The sequence below is a fragment of the Carassius gibelio genome, chromosome A15 (assembly GCF_023724105.1).
Source record: "Carassius gibelio isolate Cgi1373 ecotype wild population from Czech Republic chromosome A15, carGib1.2-hapl.c, whole genome shotgun sequence".
Lineage (NCBI taxonomy): Eukaryota > Metazoa > Chordata > Actinopteri > Cypriniformes > Cyprinidae > Carassius > Carassius gibelio.
The window spans coordinates 13,797,803-13,819,763 of NC_068385.1; the positions used below are offsets into that span (position 1 = coordinate 13,797,803).

General features: G+C 38.2%; 1 protein-coding gene across 2 annotated transcripts in view; it reads right to left on the reverse strand.

Annotated features, from left to right (window-relative positions):
• Positions 1-21,961, reverse strand: part of LOC128029265 (serine/threonine-protein kinase ULK2) — a 30,337-nt gene that overhangs the window by 1,867 nt on the left and 6,509 nt on the right. The window contains exons 4-26 of one of the 2 annotated variants that reach the window (XM_052616924.1): positions 14,980-15,012; positions 14,102-14,138; positions 12,154-12,327; positions 11,755-11,828; positions 11,540-11,641; positions 11,379-11,437; positions 10,563-10,645; positions 10,429-10,479; positions 10,263-10,351; positions 9,949-10,120; positions 8,755-8,815; positions 6,614-6,763; positions 5,396-5,541; positions 5,215-5,298; positions 3,944-4,215; positions 3,671-3,867; positions 2,624-2,733; positions 2,313-2,447; positions 1,170-1,381; positions 911-1,089; positions 702-820; positions 371-528; positions 148-283 (exon numbers count right to left, since the gene is read on the reverse strand). In XM_052616924.1, the coding sequence (XP_052472884.1) occupies positions 148-283; positions 371-528; positions 702-820; positions 911-1,089; positions 1,170-1,381; positions 2,313-2,447; positions 2,624-2,733; positions 3,671-3,867; positions 3,944-4,215; positions 5,215-5,298; positions 5,396-5,541; positions 6,614-6,763; positions 8,755-8,815; positions 9,949-10,120; positions 10,263-10,351; positions 10,429-10,479; positions 10,563-10,645; positions 11,379-11,437; positions 11,540-11,641; positions 11,755-11,828; positions 12,154-12,327; positions 14,102-14,138; positions 14,980-15,012 (2,833 nt within the window). The remainder of the gene's footprint in view (positions 1-147; positions 284-370; positions 529-701; positions 821-910; positions 1,090-1,169; positions 1,382-2,312; positions 2,448-2,623; positions 2,734-3,670; positions 3,868-3,943; positions 4,216-5,214; positions 5,299-5,395; positions 5,542-6,613; positions 6,764-8,754; positions 8,816-9,948; positions 10,121-10,262; positions 10,352-10,428; positions 10,480-10,562; positions 10,646-11,378; positions 11,438-11,539; positions 11,642-11,754; positions 11,829-12,153; positions 12,328-14,101; positions 14,139-14,979; positions 15,013-21,961) is intronic. The other variant, XM_052616926.1, reaches the window with a different exon arrangement.

Below are 21,961 nucleotides of genomic sequence, written 5' to 3' on the forward strand. Positions count from 1 at the left end.
CAAAGAGAAAAGTATTTTTTTTCAGCTTTACATCAATCCATAAAACTGATTTAGATAAAAAGTCAAGGGAGTCAGACTACATTGGTCACACCAGCAAAAGTAACATTGGCAATGAAACGAAAATCGAAACCATTCAAGTTCACTCACATTTGGTGACGTTTTCTATATCAGCTGGGTCCTGGAGGATCTTGGTTAGGCCTTCCAGCAGCATGGAGGCTTTGTTGTAGCGATATGCGATGTCTTCTGTCTGCTGAAACATCTCATCTAGTGCAGCCGACTGCACCTGTCGCGCAAACATGACACCGATGTTAACCACTCATTAAATCACGTAACAAATCAAAGTGAGGCCGTCATGACCATCCTCACTCACCATCTCTACAGCATGGTTATAAATGAGCTTCTCAGCTGTTACGCTGTTGATCTCGTCCACAAAGCGCTGCTTGTCCGAGAAGAAGTGGTTGAGTTTGACTGTGAGGCGGCGGCACAGGAAAATGCAGCTCTTGTAGCGCTCGTTCAGACTCTTCACCACTGACGTTCAGAAACAAGATACATGTTATTCCTTAATTTCATAGTATACTCTAAATTGGTAGTTCTTAATGTTTAGGCTCCAGTGTTGTAACAGTTCAAGACCCCCCGAGATATTGACTTGCCTAACTCTGTAACAAACCGAGCATACATGCACGCTTGTTTTAGCAGCTTACCTTGTTTGACGGCCGAGGATGGGTTGAGTTTGGCAGATTTGATCTGATCTTTTGCCAGGTGCAGTGAGGATGCCAGAAGCTGTGCGGCTTTCATGTACAGCACCAGCTGCTCCACCTGCCTGTGTGAGACCATGACCAAAGCGTTAAATACTGTATGCTATGAAATCTCATATAGTTAAAGATCCTGCGTTTGTGCCCACTGCTCTTACCCCCACTCCTTACTGAGCTGACTGATCTGATCCACCACCACGCTGTCATGGGGCGGATAGAGAGATGCTGCGGACGCACCCAGATCAGGTCCTCCGGCCCATAGAGAAGCGATCTCCAGCACACAGTCTGTAAAGGACAGCATCATCCTCAGGTGCATCAAGGTGTCTGTGTGCTCACGCTGCCAAACAGAAACATACGCATGTTAGTGTTTCCCAAGAAAAGCTACTCTATACGTTCCAACGGCGTTCACTTTCTCACCTCCATCAGGGTCTCCTCTGGCAGTTCTGGAGCTTCAAAGGTGATGAATCCATCCAAGCTGGGTGGGGAAGTGCCGTAAGGGACGTAGCGGAGACTGCTGGGAGCCGCATCCGCTCCTGTTGGGGAGCTGCCAATGGTCATGCCCGGGGGAGAGCCCGCGTAAACCTTGCCACTGGTGGAGCACAGCGAGCCGGCCGAGCTGTTGGAGCCTACTGCACACACACAGACACAAACAATCAGCCAGTCTGTATTAGCTTTAATTTCAGGTTCACTCTGTTTGCAGCGCATATATTTTTTTCTGCACCTATGTTAATGGTTTAAAGCGTTCACGCTGCATGCGGTGTGTTCCATGTGCATTGCCTTTTTATCTTGACTCTGTATAATGCATAATAAAACAGCGTTTAACAATTGGGTCAAGAAATGCTGCTTTGTTTACAGCGGTAACCGAGGAAACGCTGCATCACTGCTGTTACATAAGCACCACCTGCTGTCAGAGAGTGAATCTGCATCTCTTTCAGCCCATCTGCTCTTTTTGTCTCGTTCAAATGTTTTATGTACCATAATTTCATAAAGTTAAAGTCAGGGCATTCTGTTTTTGCTTCACATTTCGAAATTCTACAATCTAATTTAGATTCAAAACAGCTCATGCAGCATTTACGCAGAATCTTTGTTTGGATCATGATTCAAATTCTGAGTTTGCCTCTGATTGGAAAGACCACAGGCAAAAGCCGTAGTTTGTTTATATGAAGATGTCTTTTCTTTGTTTTTTATTTATTTGATTTGGGGTTTGAACTGAATTGTTCTGCATTTTGTCCAAGCAATAATAAAAGGACATCTTTTCATATATAATTTGTCACAAAAAAAAAAAATGATTATGAGAAAATCGAATCATGAATCGTATCGACTCTTGAGTTGAGCATTATAGCATATATAATTTAATAATATCAAGAGTTGACTGCAAACGCATTGTGTGAAATGTGTAAATGCACATGGACTGCATATGCAAGTATGTGTGAACCTGCCATCAGATCTTGACCATAATACATCAGATTGTCTTTAAAACAGTGGCACAGGAGCTAAACATGTAGTTTGGCAGCTGAAGCAGTGATGTATGGGACAGGTTTATGAGACAAAGCCCCTCACCTGAGGTGGTGCGCGGGCGGGACGCGAGATGGCTGCAGGTGGGTGGGGTGCTGCTGTTGGGGGGCGAGCCCACAGTGAACACAACGGTGCGTGGACTTGCCCCGCCTGCTGGCAAACCACAAGTCACAGCCGGGGCTGGGGAGGGATGCACATAGAGGCGTCACAAAACCCAAACAAACACTGGCAGCCAATCAGAACACTTCATGCAAGACAGAAGCTTTTAGGAGAAGCTCAAATGGGGTAGAAATAAAGTATAAATACAATAATATTAGTATGAAAACCTGACAAACAAAATAAGGAAAGGGGGCTACCTGTGTCCATGGGTCTCTCTGTGTTGAGGCTGTCTGTGCTGCCCTGGAACGGCTGTCCTCCCAAAGTGATCCGAACCGGCTGCTCAGACAGTCTGCCAGCACTTACAGACCTGAGGAAATAAACAGGTTGATGACATGGCACTTACTTCATGTCCAAATCTTTTTATTTATTATACCTTTTTTATTTAAATATACAGTGCATGAAAAATGCAAAGAATGGCATTAGTGCATGATATGATGCAGTATTTTTGCATGATGATCATATTTTTTATTTCTGGTTTATGATACCCTTATGTGGGGCATAAAGTCATAAATGTCAATTGTCCTTATATAATAATAATTACGAAAATAATAAAATGATTTAAAATAGAAAATAATAAATCGTATTACTTTTCTAAAAATATGAATAATAAATGATGTTGAAATATAAATCTATCATAAAATTTGACAAATCACATGTGGTGTGACCAACATGCAGTAGAAAAAAAAAACTAAAACAGGAAATGATATCAAAGATACTACTTTTATACACCACAGTTCAGAAGTTTTCAGAAGTCCAACAGATTTTTTAATGTTTTTGAAAGAATTCTCTTATGCTCAACAAAGCTGTTTATCTGATCAAAAATGCATTAAAAAATAGTAAGATTGTGAATGTTATTATTCCTACTAAATGTTCTTAATTGGAACTGTTTTCTATTTGATTATATTTTAACTGATTCGTGTGAGGCCAGAGCTGAATTTTCACAATCATCACTCTTCAGTCTTAAGTGTCACGTGATCCTTCAAAAATTATTCTAATACACTTGATTTGATGCTCGAGAAACATTTTATATGAATGTTGAAACTGAAGCATTTATTTGTAACAGAAATATTTTCTAACAATATAAATAAACTTATTTCTGCATCAATTTAATGCATCCTTACTGAATACAAGTTTTAATTGTTTATAAAAAACTTTTGAACAGTAGTGTATCCATATTACTATATATACAATATTTAAAACTTTGTTGCTTATATCAAGCACTGTCTGCACAAAGGTTTGCCAACCTGCCAAAGGGAGTCTTGCTGGCTTCTGGTGCAGACTGTCGGCTGCTGGGATACGCAGAGCAGTGATGTGCACACAGGTCACGCCCATCCATCAGCGTCCTGACTGGGGCGGGACTGTCAGCTATACTCTGCTGAGAGGCCAGGGCCATAAGGTTGCATGAGGCTTGAGTTTTAGGGATTTTGAATGGAGCGGTTACCTAAATGAGAAGAAATTATATTATTAATGCCAAAAGCTCTAGAAACACTTTTTACCTGACAACTCCTACAGCTTACCTTAGTAGGTGAGCCAATGATGGTGGGCAACGGTGACTTTGATAACCAGTCAGAGGTGCGAGGGGAGGAGCCAAGGTGCTTGGTTGGGGAGGTGCCTAGGTTGCCGGGGCGACCAAGCTGAGGGGAGTGGCTGCAGGGGTAGGCTGAGGCGGTGGGGTAAACCGGGTCAGACAGCTGCTTGTGTAGCTTCTGTTTGTTCTGGTAGATGTCAGTCAGTGTGGGCGCACTCTGAAGACGAGTGCCCAGTAATTGAGAGGATGGCACAGGGGAACCTATAACATAAAAATGTCCATTTAGTTAAAAAAAAATTTGGTTCTCATTGACTCACCCTGATGTTGTTCCAAAAACATAAGCCGTTGGTTAATCTTTGAAACACACATTTTATCGACTTAATGAAAGCTAAGAGGTTTCAGTTCCCCCAATGAAATTCCAGTTAACAAAACTTTAAAACAATAGTTCACCCAAAAACTGAAAATTACTAACCCTCAATTTCTCAAAATCTGCTCCAACGAAGAAAGAAACTCATCTACATTTTAAATGACCTATATTTTTAGTAAATTTTAATTTTGGGGTGAACTATTCCTTGAAATTATCCAAAAAACGAATCCAAATGAATCAAATTGTTAATCTTGTGAAGAGATATGATCACTTTATATGAAAAACAAATCTAATTCAGGCTTTTATTTACAATGATCTAAACAATAATCAGCGCACATCCAGTACATAGAGCACATCACATTTAGTACAAACTCACAGAATTTGATTTGTGTTTTGAAGATTAACCATTAAGTAATATGGGTTTAGATCTACACGAGGGTCAGTAGATGATGACAAAACTTTTTTGGGGGGTGAACTATCCCTTTAACATAACATATTATTGATATGGCACACCACACGCTTCATTATTCAACCACTAGGTGACACTGCAGTATGTAAGATCTGTACCATAAAACTTAATTGAACTGCAAGTCTAAAACAGCAGGGTCAATGAGTTTGTCTCCTGTTTAGACGTGATCATTGAGTTCCCAGGTTTGAGAGTTCATAGATTTGAAGAGGTTTTGCACGAGGCTCCCAGGTCGCAGTTTGTTATCCCTGATCGCTTGTTGAGTTCTCAGCCATAACCTGCAGCTGTAACCTTGGAGCGTTAAATAAGGCAGACATGCTGTGACCCACCAGGAGGAAATGACTGTGGCCACGGCTCGTGTGAATGATAATGGTGCCACTTTGAAGGGGAAACAGTAGTGCTGTCGATTTCTCCCGTATTAACTCACCGCCTGAGGAGCTGCGACTGCGTGCCTCGTGGCTCTGGGGATGTCCACAGCAGCAGTGGCCGAGCTGCTCAGGAATAGTGCCCACTGGGGAACAAATACAGAAATAAACAGACGCACATAAAATGGGCATGTCAGTCTTTGAAAATACAGTTTCTCAGTAAACTTAAAAAAAGACTCTTACCTAGTGGAGAGGGGGAGTAGGGCCGGGAACTTCCTGTAGAGAGACGTCGCCCCACCGTTTGAACTGTGTCTGCAGGGCTAGGTGACCCAGACAGCATTTTAGGGAAGCCCATGGGGCTTGTGTTGGAGCGCCGCACTGTGCCTGACCTGTGACCATTGAAAACAACCAAAAATGTAACTATAGTATTTGGACAACCTTAAGATTTCCTCAGTATGAACATCACTTTTCTTAACCAGCAGTTATGCATTCATCTGGTCTTGATGTCATTTTAGTGGGTGTTCACACTGGTGTCCCAACACCGTGACCCCGCAGGTATACTTTTAATTTTCTTTTTAAACAGTATTATCTTTCTTTAAAATAAATGCCATTTAGCATGATACAATTATATTCAAAATGTTGGGGACAGTAAGTTTTTTTAATTAATATTTTATTCAGCAAGGATGGGTTGCAATGGACAGCAGACTTATGTTGTTACAAAAGATTTGTAGTTCAAATAAATTCTGTTCCTTTTGAATATCTATTCACTAAAGAATCCTGAAAAAAAATGATCAAGGTTTCCACAAAATTATTCACGGGCACACACATTGGTTCTTGAGCATCAAATAAAAATGATTTCTGTGAAGCACTATGCAACACTTTTTTTTATTAAATATATTAATAAGAAAACTCATTCTAAATTGTAAGAATATCTCACAATATTACAGTGTTTACCATATTTTGATCCAATAAACGGTGAGACTTCTTTTTAAAAACACCAACCCCAAACTTTCAAATGTATATTTTAAATGTCCAGATACTTTTACACCACTGTACAGTGTGTGAAACTATTTGTAGAATGTACAGTTCTAAGGGAAGGAGTTCCTGGAGATTCTCAATATTCCTACCTTTCAAAACAACACATAAATAATCTTACTGACAGCTCGAAGCTTGATAAGCTCAGAAATGTTAAATAATTCAGCGAATGTCACCTGAAAGACAATCTTTAGTCATAAATCAGGGCTACCTGACCAGCACAGTGACCGAGCTAACAACAGAGTCTGCTAGCCACCTGCCTGAAGACCCTAAACCCACCTGTTCCCAAAGACAATCCACCGATTCACTTAGCCAACTCTCTCTAGTTAGATGTACAAGTGAAATGATTTTACAAAACTGATGCAATCACGTCACAGTCTAAAAGCAGTTGGCAGAGTTATTTATTCCTGTTGTTGAATGTCTTACCTGGGAGAGCCATAAAGTGTTGTTGTTGGGCTGCTGGACAGGTTCTGTTTGATACGCTGGTAGTTTCGTACCTGTGTGGGCACAGGTATCGGCTTGGTCTCGCTTCGTGGTGATACCATTGGAGTCTGTCCAGAGGATGGCTGCGGTGGTCTGAGAAACCCGAAAAATAAGGTCAGAATGCTTTTCCAAGCCCTTTTGTGTTATAAAACCGTTAAAAAAATCAAGTCTTGTTCAACATGCGAACACTAAATGTAAAGTGCGAGAAGCTTCTAGCTTTGTCGGATAAGTTTAGCAAAAGCTGTTTCTGCTCAAAGGGGCATGGCTGAACCACATGGGGCGGAGCTACAGCGTAAACACAAAGTCCTGACCTATCAGTAAGGGGCAGGGAGGAGAAATGGGCGGTGCTTTCAGGCAGTGGCACGTGCAGGGTCCACCTACTTTCACCAGTCGCAGACAAAGGAAACCAAACAGCTTATTCTTATTCTATCAGGGACACAATGTTTTTTAACAGATGTCATGACTGGGTCATGTATGGGGAGGGGGGCAAATGGCTGATATGAAGTGAAAAAAGGAAGCCGCACATTGTGGTGTGAGCTCCAAAGTCCTGGTTTCTGTAATGAGAGAGGGAGGAGTGTGAGTGAGGGCGACACGTGAGCGGTTAACCAGGCTGCACGACAACTGCACACAAAGAGAGAGTCTTTGTTTGACCCCGAGTCAGTTCAGCATGGCACAACAAAACAAACAGGACATAATGGACGAGGCTACAAGATTTATTTTTCTTTTTTTAATGTTTCACTGTTGCTCCTGGTCTGTCCTTACTGAATTAAAGACCTTTATAATGTTGGTTTAAGTGTACTGTATAATGTATTATAATGTTGTACAAAAGATTTCTATTTCAAATAAATGTTGTTTTTGAACTTTTTACTGATCAAATAATAAATATTAATTTAATTAATTGAATTAAATAGTTTTCAGCAATGATAATAAAAAAGTTTCTTGAGTAGAAAATGGTTATTTAAAATTGTAATATTTCACAGTAATAAAAAAAGAATAGTAAAAATAGTTTTACTGTATTTTTTATCAAAGGCATGCAGCCTTGGTGAGCATTTTCAAAACATTACTGACCCAAAACTTTTGAACAGAGATCTATTCATATATTTTTAATTAAATTTCATAAAGAAAAAAACAAATCCCGCACACTATGCAAAAAAATATAAAAATATGTATTTATTGACCATCAAAAAATGTTTAATTGTTAATATTACAGTTCATAAAATAAAATTCATCATATTAATTTCTCCTATTTTTTACATTTAGATTAATGCTCACTTGAAGTTCATCATTCGATAATTTAATAACACTTTTATAATACTTTTATTTTCTGCAAATTAGTCAAGTGTGTCCAACCTTCTGGTCTTTTAGTGTATGTGTGAAAAAGAATAAATAGACGAAAGAGGAGACAGAAAAGGTGGAGCAAGTTCTGCTTGTACAAAAGAGGGAAACAGAAAAGCCACAAAGCAGAAGGAAGTGCACCGACTCTCACAAAAACAAAACATCCTCCGTTTTACATGAGTAACAGACAAAAGATGCACATGATATAAATGTTTAACTGTCACTGTAACCTCACACCGTCTAGTCCTAAAACACCTAATGGACATTGAATTCTACACCTCTTTATGAAATTAGAGGTCGGTTCACAAATAAAGGGTATGGAAACAGATTCAGATGTCAGGGTGTTTATTCTCAGGGGTAGAAGCACAAACACACACATTTGCTCCCACAGGACTCATTCGCCAGTCGTGTGATTCACCCCTCGCTCAGACATACGGCGATTCCACCCTGGCCTTCACCTCCATGATTAAACAGTTTGCCAGTGGAAGCCACCAAAAATATCCCATCTAAGCCAACGGATCAGTGTACTAATCTGTAATTCCATATTTGCATGCTGCAAACAGACAGAACTGGATCGAGATGATTTACTCAGAGTTAATATTTCTGTCTGCATTTCAGACTTGACTGTAAACTGTGTATCTCTGGATTGATAAATGTCAAATCCTTGTCTAACATTTGCACAGCTCGATGCAAGTAAACATGCATGGTTGAAAGCTTGAGGTTTTTATCTTGAGCGACGTCACACTCACCCTCCACAGAGAAGGAATTCACTGGACGCCCTGCGGCCCGCTGCTCCCATTGGAAGGTCATCTGAAGGGAAGAGAAAGAAAGAAAGAAAGCCGTGAGAACTACATAAATACACATAGACCAACAAATCACAGTGCGTGAGAGCGCAATCAGCGCTGGAAGGCTTTCGTCATGCTGACTCGGCTGACGCCTCTCTAAAAAACAAACACAAACAGCTCCAACAGCTGCTCAATTATAGTGCTTAGCATGCTATGACGTGTAAAAATGGTACACCGCAAATTGTCAGTTTCTTACTCGTGTTTTTTGGCTTGGCTTCCAGTAAAAAGATCTAAACTTAATATCTTACAAACCTACGAGAATCTTGTATACTGAATTGTATACAATAGTTTCTATATTTTTATATTGTGTAACATTTTTATAAAAAGGCTCAAAATTAAATTATCTTAAATTACAAGCTTGAATTATTAGCCATTTTATTAAGGAAAATAAAGCTATTTCAAGATTTATTCCCTGAAATCATGTTCTCCAGAAAAACATATCTAAACAGTTTTACAAAATTAAAAGGATATTTCTTGAATTACATGTATTGTTCAATATTTTTATATGTTGCTAGATTTAAAAAAAGGGATTAAAATAGGGATAAAATAAATTAATTTATTCATTAAAAGTAATATATTCTCTAATAAATGTAAAATATGCAAGCATACAACACCATTCTTAAAATATCATACTTAATATTAAAATATTATTATTTAAAAATGTTTACAAATTTCAAATTTGTAAAAAAAAAAAAAAAAATTTCAAAGAATATACATTTAATTAGGTGTTTTTAAAACAATATAGTTTTTTTGTTTCAGCTTAAAAACGTTTACAATTATTTTACATTAACCATGCCCACACATGTAAAAAGGATTATATTGCTTTACTTATGAAAGAAAAAAAGTGTGAATCATAAAAAATATCTTTAATTACATTAGCTGGTTAAAAGAGTAAAAAAAAAGAGAGATGAAAACAGCTTATTACACTTTTTTTGTTTTGTGTATCAAATAAGTATATCTAATTCTAAGGATGTTTTAATATTTTAACAGAAAAACCAAAAATGACACTGATTATTAACTGATTTTTAGATGTCAGTTTAGACATCAGCTGTGGTCTGCCTAGGCATGTGGCATGTGTTTGGTGACATCATGACTCACATGACTGTTCTCCAGAGAGATGGGGCACCAGCACAAAGTCGTCAGTGTCACAGGAAGAGTTCTTGCTGCTGGTGCTGCCGCCCGACTCTTTGGACAGCTGCAGGTAGTTGGGTGGACCGAGAGGTGGAGAGGACAACACATCCTCGGGGAGAGTCTGCATGTCTGGCAGGGACTGGAACACAAAGGTGAGGTAAACGCTGGATTACCTTTAGCTGAGTCAGTACCGTTACCCTTCTGAATACCGTAATCATCTCATACCACACCCAGGTCAGAAAGTGACTGTGGATTCAGCATTGACAATGTAAGGGGCTTACCGGCGGAGAGACGTAACGACAGGAAGGAGAGCTGCCACACGTGCTGTCTGTGACCAAACCAGAGCATGTAGGCACTGGCACAGGGCATGCTGGGTAAAACCAAAGCTTTTTCAGTGTCAAGCCACACCTTACTCATCAAATTTGCTCATCAAATGCTCTTACTTACATTTTTTAATAGTTGATGTCGGTTCCAAGAAAGGGTGACTGAAAAAAGTGGCTGCAAACAGAGGAGTTTACAATAAGGGAAATACAACAACAAGGTGCTAATCCTTCCATTATGCATTACAGAAATACACTGACCAAAATCCATACGATCCTTCTGGTTCCTCTGAAGCAGCCCCAGCAGCAGGTCTGCCAGCTGAGGAGACGTCTCTCGCGGGATGCTGTGAACAGAAAGCATTAGTTATTTAGTAAACAGCACCCAGTGACTGGCCATTTCGAGATTAATGGCTTAATAATAAAATATGACAATATTATAGTAATTTTTCAGTACATTTTGAGAAAATAATATGTACTTTTATGGAAATTGTTCATTCCATTTAAGCTATTTACTGCTAAGACTTTTTTAAAGTTTTTAAATATATCTCTTATGCTCATCAAGGCTGCATTTATTTGATCAAAAATACAGTGAAAACAGTAATGTTGAGAAATTATATATTACATATATATTTTTTTAAATGTAATTTATTCTTGTGATGCAAAGCCAAATTTTCAGCATCATTACTCCAGTCTTCAGTGTCACACGATCCTTCAGAAATCATTCTGATATGCTGATTTATTATTATTATCAATATTGAAACTGCCTGTGTTGCTTGATTTTTGTGGAAACTGAGATAATTTTTTTCAGGACTCTTCAATGAAAGGAGCAGCATTTATTTGAAACCGTAAATCCATTTAATGCATCCTCCACAAATACAAGAATTATTTTCTTTCAAACAAATGACCCCAAACTTTTGAACAGTAGTGTTTGCATGAGCATTATATTGGCCAGCACTGTTATTTAGGTATCAGTATCTAAAACACCTCAATCACATTATGGGACAACTGTGGTTTTATCAGAAAGTCTTGAGAATTATGACACATAATGAAAAAAACGAATTTAGTCTGTGCTCTTACTTTGGCACCAAAGCCTTGTTCTTCTCATAGAACATCCTCAAGTCCTGTGGACTGTTAGCCTGGTCACATAACGACATTTAAAAACATCATCAAAACTTACAGTAACTACATAAATCAGAGCATAAGCTAAATGACTTTAACATCAACGTCATGAACCTCACCTGGAAAGGGGGCTTTCCCACAAGGCACTGATATATGACAGTCCCAATGCTCCACATGTCAGCTCTGGCATCATAGTTCTGCGACATGATCACCTCTGGAGCCTGTGGTGGGAGATGACACATTATAAGGACATTATGCTGTGAAACTTATCACGTGGCTGCTATATATCCCAAATCTGAGACTGTGAGACAGAATTCAGCCTGTGGCTACTGACCATGTACATTGGGGATCCACATAAAGTGGCCGCCATCATGTTGCTCTGGAGATATCTTGCAAAACCAAAATCAGCTGTTGAACAAAAAGAGCACCGGTGTTATTAATAGCATCATTCTGCTGTCCGAGACTCATGACTTATAATTTCTGCACAGACTGAGACAATGAAAACAAAGAACCGGCTGTGTGAGAGATCAGAGGGTGGAACGTTTATGAAGGTATTAAATAGACCATTACATATGAACGATTGGATACATATACAGTGGACTACAAACGCCCTGAGATATTTAATATTTCCATTTGTAATGTGGTCTTTTGCACTGCCATTTCAATTTTAATGTAGATATATTATAATGCATAGCACATGATATCAGCAATAAATCATTGGGGAGAGTGTTACCTATCTTGATGCGTATGCCGGTGATGCTGGACTTCTTGCGGCCCGTGTAGGACAGCAGGATGTTCTGAGGTTTGAGGTCTCTGTGAATGATCCCCTTGCTGTTGAGGATGCGCATGGCTGCTGCTATCTGCTGTAGAAAGATCCTCAGTGTGTCCTCTCGCAAAGTGCCCTTGGCTGAAGAGCAAAGACATTGTACTGCTGAGTAACATGGATATAAAATCCATTAAAACAATGTATAAAAACTTAATTTACTCGTGCAAATGGTATGACTGCTTACATAACATAATGCTTCTAAACAGGTTAGGCTAAATTGGCGAGAAACCTCAGATTCATTAGTTTTGAAGAGCAAAACATTTTCACTTTTTCTTTTTTGTTTGGCAAGTTTTCTCTTCCTGATTGGAAATTTTGTGTGAGGATGAAAGATTTCCCAATCTATCTTTTGTAAGATGGTCACAAATTTACTGCAAAGACCAACAGAAAGCAGCTTGAATTGAAAGTGATTTCTTTGTCAGCTGTGCTTCATACATCACTAGACTACTGACTACATGCAAGGGATCTTTTTCTGCTAAAATGGCTGAGATTTTGCTAAGGGGACCACACCTTTAAAGGGATAAGATGAGTCATTATAGCCAATTACAGCAACGAGTCACTTAAAACCAAAGAAATATTGACTATTGAAAAGTCTTGACCTTGTATTTTGTAATCATTTCCATGATTTTTCACCACATCCAGCTAGGCCAGTAGTTCCAGCCAACATTTCCAGTGGCCCAACAAAACACTTATAAATTTAATATTTAATGTATTTAAATTAATTATATCATATTCAGATCCTCTTTAAATTTAGCTTTTTTTAAACCTTTATTTTGATATTCATTTACAAAGATACAAAACATTCTCCACACACAAATTTCCATCAAATGTAGTTTTCTTAACAAAGAAAATATGAACAATAACAAAGAAAATTTCTTAACAAAGAAAATATTTACAATAAAACCTATGAATCATACAGTAATTATAACCACACAGTAAACACCGACATACACATCAACACATTACGGATTCATTTTCAACTTATTCTTACAGATTCTTTCCCCGGCCAACAGGCCATCCTTATTGTTGAGCACTTTGAGGGTGAGTAACAATATCAGAATTAATTTTGGATGAACTCTCCTTTTAGATAAGAACGTCCACTACACTGAGCTAATCCAAGACCATCACAGTCATGTTCAAATCAGAAGCTTCTCAGGGGTTTTACATGGAGTGAAGTCGCTCCAGGTCCCCCAAAACTGGTGTAATCCACTGAGCTGTTAAGATCAATCTCACCCAATCTGCTCTGTAAACAAAGCAATTATGATCACAATGAATCTTGTACGGATCCCAAAACACAGTGACTGGCTTAGTGGAGAGGTTGCATAACTAAGGAAACGGTTGCATAATTATAAAGAGGGAGAAGAAGTGTGAGAGGCCGAGACGTGCTGTACTGTGTCATCCATCATGGTTAAACAAAGATAACAATCCACCTGAACATAACAAGGGGTAACAGTCCAGCCAACATCACATGCACTAAGTAAACGGCACCTGAGTCATCTCTATTATGCCCTCTACACATTCAGTGAAAACATGGTTTCCTTTGGCAGAACAAAGACTGTTCGTAAAGACCAAACAACAGACTTCACCATTTATTCACAATGGTAATGTGGGCAAAACTTTAAATATATATGATAATAGAGGCAGTAGTGGCTCTCTGAGAGTGTTGGAGGGAAGTGAGCTTTAAGATTGAGCCCTGGAGACAAACACTTCAACTCTGGCTCGCTGACAAAGACATAAAAACTGTCTACTATCGCCATTTAATATGCAAAGGAACCCATGTATAGGCGGACTTCCCTAAAATGTGCTTTTAACTTGAGACTCCTGACCAAATGATGTGTTTACCTCAAAAGCTGCTTACCTTGCAAATAGTCTGCCAGGTCTCCTCCATTGCAGTACTTGAAGAGAAGAAAAACCCCAACAAACAAGGAAAATTAAACTCAACCTTAAAATCAATATGGGAAAAAAAAAAAAAATTTGGGCTGCAGGAGGAGGACGGGGTGGTGTAGTCACACAAAGCATATCTAGGAAGTCTTTAATAAATTATTTAAACTTTAGTTATTTTAGTATATAATGTTAAACCAAATAGAAATGAGAAATGTTGCCTTGTAAAAAAAAAAAAAAAAAAATAAGTGCAAGTTTTTAAGTTTTAACATATATTTGGGAAATGCTCTTATCCAAAGCTACTAACATTGCATACAGTTCATTCACTCCCTGGGAACTGAACCCATGAGCTTGCTAGCATCATGCTTTACTGTTTAATCTACAGGAATTCTAAGAACTTGGATATATGAGCATGTACCAAGAGTAAATTACATCAGTGTGTACTAAGTGTGACTAGCTCCGGTGTTGAGGGTCTGTTTGTGCCAAACTCTAGCTGCAAACACCCTCACCCACACAGACAGGTGCTAATAAACAATACTCAGAAAACCAGCAGGCTACATTATCAAAAGGTACATTCATCAGAAGTGCTGGATTGATATTACACACTAAAGATAGTTAATACTAAAGCTCTTGAAATGTTTTTGAGAGCAGCTTTCCCTGAATGGATATTTTTAGTTTGGCTTCTTCATGTGTTTGTTTCTCCTTCAGAGCCAGCAGTGTTGGGCAATACTAGAAAGAATAGCCATGAAACATTAGGCGCACTGTGGCCTCATGACAAAAACAAGAGCACGTGAAAACGGGTAGCAAGAGAGAGAGAGAGTTGGGGGGGGGGGGGGTACATGCTTTTATACTCACCTCCATAACCAGAAATACAGAACTTGGCGTTTCCTGAAAAAAAAAGACAAGACAAGACACATACTTTTACTCAGAAACAGCCCATAACAGCAAACATCCATCAACGGCCATATCCTCCAGCAAGCAGGTGGATGTGGAAATCCAGGCACGTGCATAAGTGAAGACGACTCACGTTTCAAATCCCGGAATGCAAACCTCATGTTGTTGAAACCATTCAGACACACTAGCCTCATAACAGCTATTAGGGCTACTGTGTCAATACTTAAGGAATTAGACTCTGAATACTGGCCAAATAAAAAACACGAGGCCCTTGGTTTTTTCGAGGAAGTTGGTTTTTACAGTAAACAAGACAAGCCACCGATCTTAAGAGCTTCCTTCAACCGTCTCTGAAAGTTTTATGATTCTTTCAGTGAATTGACGTTGGCAGCCCATTAATGCAGTTGTGATGGACTGCTCGATTTTATGTGCTCCTCATAAGTGGTTGCCTGTGGAGAGTGTGTGTGGGAAGAGTTGGTCATAGCGGTCAACCCTCCATTTGCCCACATTACCTCTCGTTTATCCTCACTATATCTCATTACCTCACCCACTGATTCAAAATGACTGAATATTCAATATCTCTACTACTCATTTACACGTTTTAAAAATGACAGGATTCTTAAAGATAAAATTAAATCAAAATTGACTTTATTTTAGTAGTCCACATTTCTTGTGAACTATGTTAGGGATGGGCAGTATATTGCCGTATTTTCAGGACTATAAGTCACACTTTTTTTCAGTTTGGCTGGTCCTGCGACTTAAAGTTAGGTGCGACTTATTTATCAAAATTAATTTGACATGAGCCGAGAGAAATTAACCAAGAGAACACATAAGTAATGTTTTCTCTTGGTTCTAAATAAATGCGACTTATAGTCCAGTGCGACTTATATATGTTTTTTTCGTCGTGACGTATTTTTGGACTGATGCGACTTATACTCAGGTGCGACTTATAGTGCGTAAAATACGATAGTAGCATATCTATTATTGGTCTATATTGTACATTTTAATCTTTTTGTTGTTGTTGTTTTGTTTTGCTAATTCCCCTTGTTTTTACATTTAGGTTACCTTTGCTATCATGTAAAACTCACTTAAACTTATTCTAGTGATACACTTAATTTCACAAATATTTGACTAAAACAGCAAAGCAAAATAAAAAATCTTGCAATACTTTTGGAGAGCCAAAATTACTGACATTTAATCAGCTCTTCTGCAAAGACAAATCAGTGTCTATTTCCTACACACAACACAGATATGCCATCATAACATCTGTGACTAAACATTTTGTTAGAGTAGCAATATGGGAAAAAAATTGGCTTGGCTGAAATAACGAGAGGTGGCTCATTTTATTACGCTTCTATTGGTTTAAAATATCACCTGAGAACATGACACACTGAACAATACCAGCTCAGTTACCCAAATTGAATTACAGAAACTTTTTGGTTTTGGTAAAACAATATTTTGGTGCATCACTATTAATAATAACACTAATAATTTTCAACAAATAAGCATAATCTTGCAAATCTCAAAATTAATATCCATTTTCAAGTTTAACATAGCAAAAATCATTATTGGCTTATCAGTATCAGCCACAATTTTAATATTGGTGCATCCCTAATCCATGGTACTCCAAAGAAAACAAAGAAGTGTTTGTCTGTGTAAACTTGAATCTAAATTTATTTGCTGCTCACGGGCTCATGACTTGGCTGGATCTGCAATCTGCAAACAGATACCTCCTTTTTCTTTGTAATCTGATCCCAGGAAACCCCATCTCCCCAGTTCCACTGTAGATCCGTTTATGGGTTCTGAGATCAATGTAGTACGGGGGCTACTAGGGGCACTGCCACTGGATGTCAGTCTATTTGCATAACGGGTTGATTTGAGCTGGCAGTGATGGGGGATGGGAAGGAGAAAGGAAATAGAGCAGCTCCGGCTAGGGTGGAGGGGTTGATCAACTCAAGGACATCATTAACTTCGCCATCACATATCAGTCATTTCTTAAACTTGACCTCTTCATCTGTGACTTCATCTGAAGCCAAATGGCCCTGAGCATGATATGCACAAACAAACACACGGGCCATTTGATGAGAGGTGCAAAAGGAACCGCTGACCAAGTGTGGGCAGGAAAAGAAAAACAAGTGTTGCCCTGATCTCCTGCCAATTTTTTCCTTGCTTCTTGGCAAGAAATGAGATTCAACTTGGCCCCTTGCATAACAATATGCATATCATGATTTCAAAGCAGTGGTAATAATATCATTTATATTTATCATGTAAACAAGGATAAAAAAATAAAAAGGGTCAGTAAACAAACACTGAACTCTGGACAATACCCGAACGGTAGGGATGCACGATATTGGATTTTGGCCGATATTCGATATGCCGATATTTTCTAAATAATTTTGGCCGATGCCGATACCGATATCGATATATATACAAATATATACTGATATATTTAAACTTTAATTTTACTGAAGAGAAATCCATGTATCTCTTCTGTACTGATTCTACCATCAATTTATTATTTTACAAATGTAGACAGACATCCACATCTGAAAAACAGGTCAATTATTTCACTTGGAGAATATCGGTTTGGCTCATCGGCAGAAATATTAATATCGGCCGATACCGATAATTGTCATTTTAAGCTTTTATCGGCCGATACCGATGTTGTGCCGATATTATCGTGCATCCCTACCGAACGGCCATCATTTAGAGCTAGTTAGCATATTAGGCAGCTGGGAAGCATAACTGGATACATAAATGGAGGGAATAATCAGCCATGGAGAAGTAACCAGCCACTCTCAGCAATGCTGAAAAACTTTAGCTGACAACAGACTGAAATCATTGGGTGACCAACAACAACAAATTATTTGGTTTCAGACTAAACAGTATTGAATACCTCAAACCAATGACAGTGACATTTAATCTGATTTATTAACCAAACCCCTTTTTTTTTTTTTTTTTTTTACACTAAATCAGAAATCGTATGAAAGTCAAATTTCAGATTGAGGTCAACCCTACAACAAAGCACCACTGAAAAACAAACTCAAACTATGAAATTCCAGAGCTGCGGTCCATTCAAATCTCCAGAGCGAACGCAAGCTTCAAAACACTGGAAAATACAGACATGACATGAAGTCAAAAGGCAGCACGGTCCAGCCAGGCAGTGAGAATATTGCATCATAACTAGACATGCTGGCTTACATAAGTTGGAAACCAGCCAAAGCATGGCTTTAAATTCTAGGAATATTTGAGAAGCCACATGTGCGACCAACTGTGAGAGATTGATGTGTTTTTTGTAGAAACTCAACCAGTTTCTACTAGTAATCTACATGATGAGGGAACACAACATTCTAGGGCTGCAATGAATACTTGAGGTGTCTATAGATTGTATTTTTAGATGAATGTTTTTAAAGCAATGTCCCTGAAGCTCTGAATGACACACTAGAGGATGTTTATCAGAAGGAGCAGGCATTGAAGAACAACAGCACAACGTACTATCAAGGTCATGAACCTTACTGTTTTAAGATAAAGAAAGAGATAATGACACAAATAAACATATTTTCTAGGGTCTACAGCCCATGAAGAGCTGGTAAATAAACAGACCACCTACACCTGTTGACATGTGGTGGGTTGGTGACATTTAGAGCGCACTACTACACTATAAGATGAATTAATGGATTAATCACTAAATGAAAAAAAAGGATTATTCTGCATTGTGAACACAACTTATGAGCTGAACAGTTATTAGTTCCTGTAAGGAGCTCTCGAGGAAAACATTAACAGGTTCCAGATGTTCCCAGGCTGTATTTCTTTCTTTCCTTGCACACAACACTCACTGCTCATTGTCTTCATTTGAATTCATCCCTCCCCTCGTTCTCAGAAAATGAAGACAACAAGTCAATCCGTCCTCCACTGGGACACGCTGTCCTCTAACAGGAAGTTCAAGACTTGTTTTGACATATTCAACTGTCTCATACATATGTGACTCATAAACAAGTCTGACTCCTCCCACCCAACTTCATAACTCCACCCACTGCCCCCTCCCACTTTATGTTTCCAAATAGCCAGAAACATTCCTTTTATTTCGTTATCAATTTCCTTTCCCTAAAATTCATATGCTTTTTGCACATCTGAACAGCACTTTTAAAGTTAATATTAACATTTTCCTAAATAATTTTTTTTCTATCAATATGACTATAAAATAATAACAATAATAATTTCTGTTGTTGTTCTTGTTGTTTTTATTTTATAGTCATGTTAATATATATTAAAACTAATTTAGCTCAAATGTGCAGCCCTACAAATAAGCACAGCAAACCTTTAGCTAAAAAACATAAAAAATAAAAAACTATGTAAGAAATATTACTGTAGTAAAATTTAAAAAAACTATTGAAAAAAAATAAAACACAGAATATTTAAGAAAAACTCTTTAATAAGAAAAAATATTTTGCAGCACAACTGTACATTATTATATAATATGTTATTATATTAAATATAAATTGTGTGTAATATTATAATAACAATAACATTTATAGCTGTTTTTATTCATTTTTAAATGTTGGTCTAACAAAATAAATGCAGCCCTTAAAGTTTCTCTTTTGTTGACAACAACCAGTTTAAAAGTACTGGTTGGTGTATGTTGCATTCCGCAGTGCAATATACACTTATAGCACATTTAGAGATAAACTCATGTGGAGCAGCATTTACTACAAACTGATCTGCTCTGAAGCACTAAAAACACCGGAACATGCAGAACATATATTTCTTTAAATTGTAGCCTTTGGGATTCATAATAGCAGAATGTCATATCGCAATTTTGGTTTTGTTTTAATTAACTGTGCAGCCCTTCACACGGGCACCCATCTTTAAAGGCCAAGCCCAAGCGCACCCGTGTCAGGCAGAAGAAGAATCACCACCCTGTTATTACAGCAGGTCTCCAGCCTCCCTCTGTCAGAGCAGGGACATCACTGAATAGCGGTTGACTGGAGCTGCTCAGCTCTCGCTGCAAGCCTGTAATTAAAATGGCTGCAGAGATATCCTCTGCTCCATCAGTACAGTTCCCCATTGAGGAAAAGCTCAACAACACTTTAGCATCATGTGTAGGCACAGACATTGGCATTAATCACAAGCATCCTCCATTCACACTTCTTCATCATGTGGGATGAAATCATTATCGGACCTGCAGGTCTGGCCTGGTGCGTTACTGAACTGCATATGCTCCATCTGGTGTAGTGGGATCTGAGGGTCAAATCTCTCAGCACAGCTTAAATATGAAGTGATCCCTGTTGCTATGCTTTAACTAGACACCACTGGCTGGGTAAAAAAAGCAATATATTTCCTCCTAACATCTTTAATGACAGTGGATTGTAAACAGTCCACAGTAGCGCAATTGGGCTCAGAAGGGAGCACCACTGGTATTCCCCAGGGCTCCGTGCTGCCATCAGGAGAAGTGTGCTGGAGAAAGGTCACGCTCTTCTGTAGTATACTGCTCTCTGTGCCCGTTGAGGTAAACGGCAACTGCCGCTGGGGAATTAAGTACTTTGGTATAATTGGAAATGTATTTAGTATAAGTGGAGCTATTATACAAAAATGTTATAATAACAAAGTATAAACTAAAAAATTATTCTGTTTTCCCACATGATGAATCCCACATCATCCCACATAATGAATTATATTATGAAATGATAATTTTATATATACATATATATATATATATATATATATATATATATATATATATATATATATATATATATATATATAAATAACATTACATTATATATCTCTATCAGTACCATGTATCTATCTATCTATGGATGCATCAGGGCTGCAATAAACAATTATTTTGATAATCGATTAATCTAACAATTATCGGAACGATTAATCAACTAATAGTCGATTATTTCACTGATTAATCAATATAATTTGATTAATTATTCAGCTCTTGCAATTATTTAAAATACTGTTATACATGACACATAAATAAAAGATAGTCTAATCACTTCAGCTTCGGGAAATAATATTATGTAATTATAATTATTATTCAATTAATTTATACAAAAAAATATATTTGACACACAAAACGAAATGACAGAGAAACCTTCTTATTTACCTTCTTATTAACAATATACACTAGCAGTCAAATATGTTTGAACAGTAACATTGTTTAAGAAGTATTAGAAGAAGTTGTTCGGCTCGGGTGCATTTCACTGAAGCAGCGCTGACCGTTGTTTCTCTTCTTCTCTTGAATTGCATCGAGGAGGGCTGAATTACATTATTGCAGGCTCTAAATTTAGTCAAATTAAATCAAATGACTACTCGACAATTTTTTATTGTCGACATTGTCGATAATAGGGCTGCACGATGTGTTGATTAAGCATCGATATCGCGATGTATGAATCCACGATAGTAACAACGCAGGATGTGCGATGTAGGCTGTCATATTTGATCCGTTATTCATTAACTGTATGGGCCAGCTGCTACCCGGTCCTTGACGAATGTGATTCGCAGATTAATTGCACAGCTTAACCATCATAGAGTGAAAGTTTATCATTTGCATGTGTTTTTAGGTCCTGTCAGTTAAACAAGGCGCATATAAGAACGAGCAGAGAAAGAGAGAGAGAGAGCGAGAGAGCCTCGGCCGTGCGCGCACGTTCACCTTCACCGTCTTCAAACAACACGAGCGTTGTCTTGCTCTCTCTCCCTCGGGTATATTAATCAAAATCAATTGACACGATGGTGTCAAAAAAAAAAACACTATCCAGTGATGAAATGTTTTCTGTGTTGTCAAATCTTGTGCGATATCCTAAACTGCAGAGATAATTACACAACGCGTGCCGTACACGTTTGATTCGCGAACTAATGATTCCTTAAAACTGATTCAATTTAATGAATGGTTTAAAGAACTGACCTGTCTAACACCGAACTCACGAGACGTATGAATTGG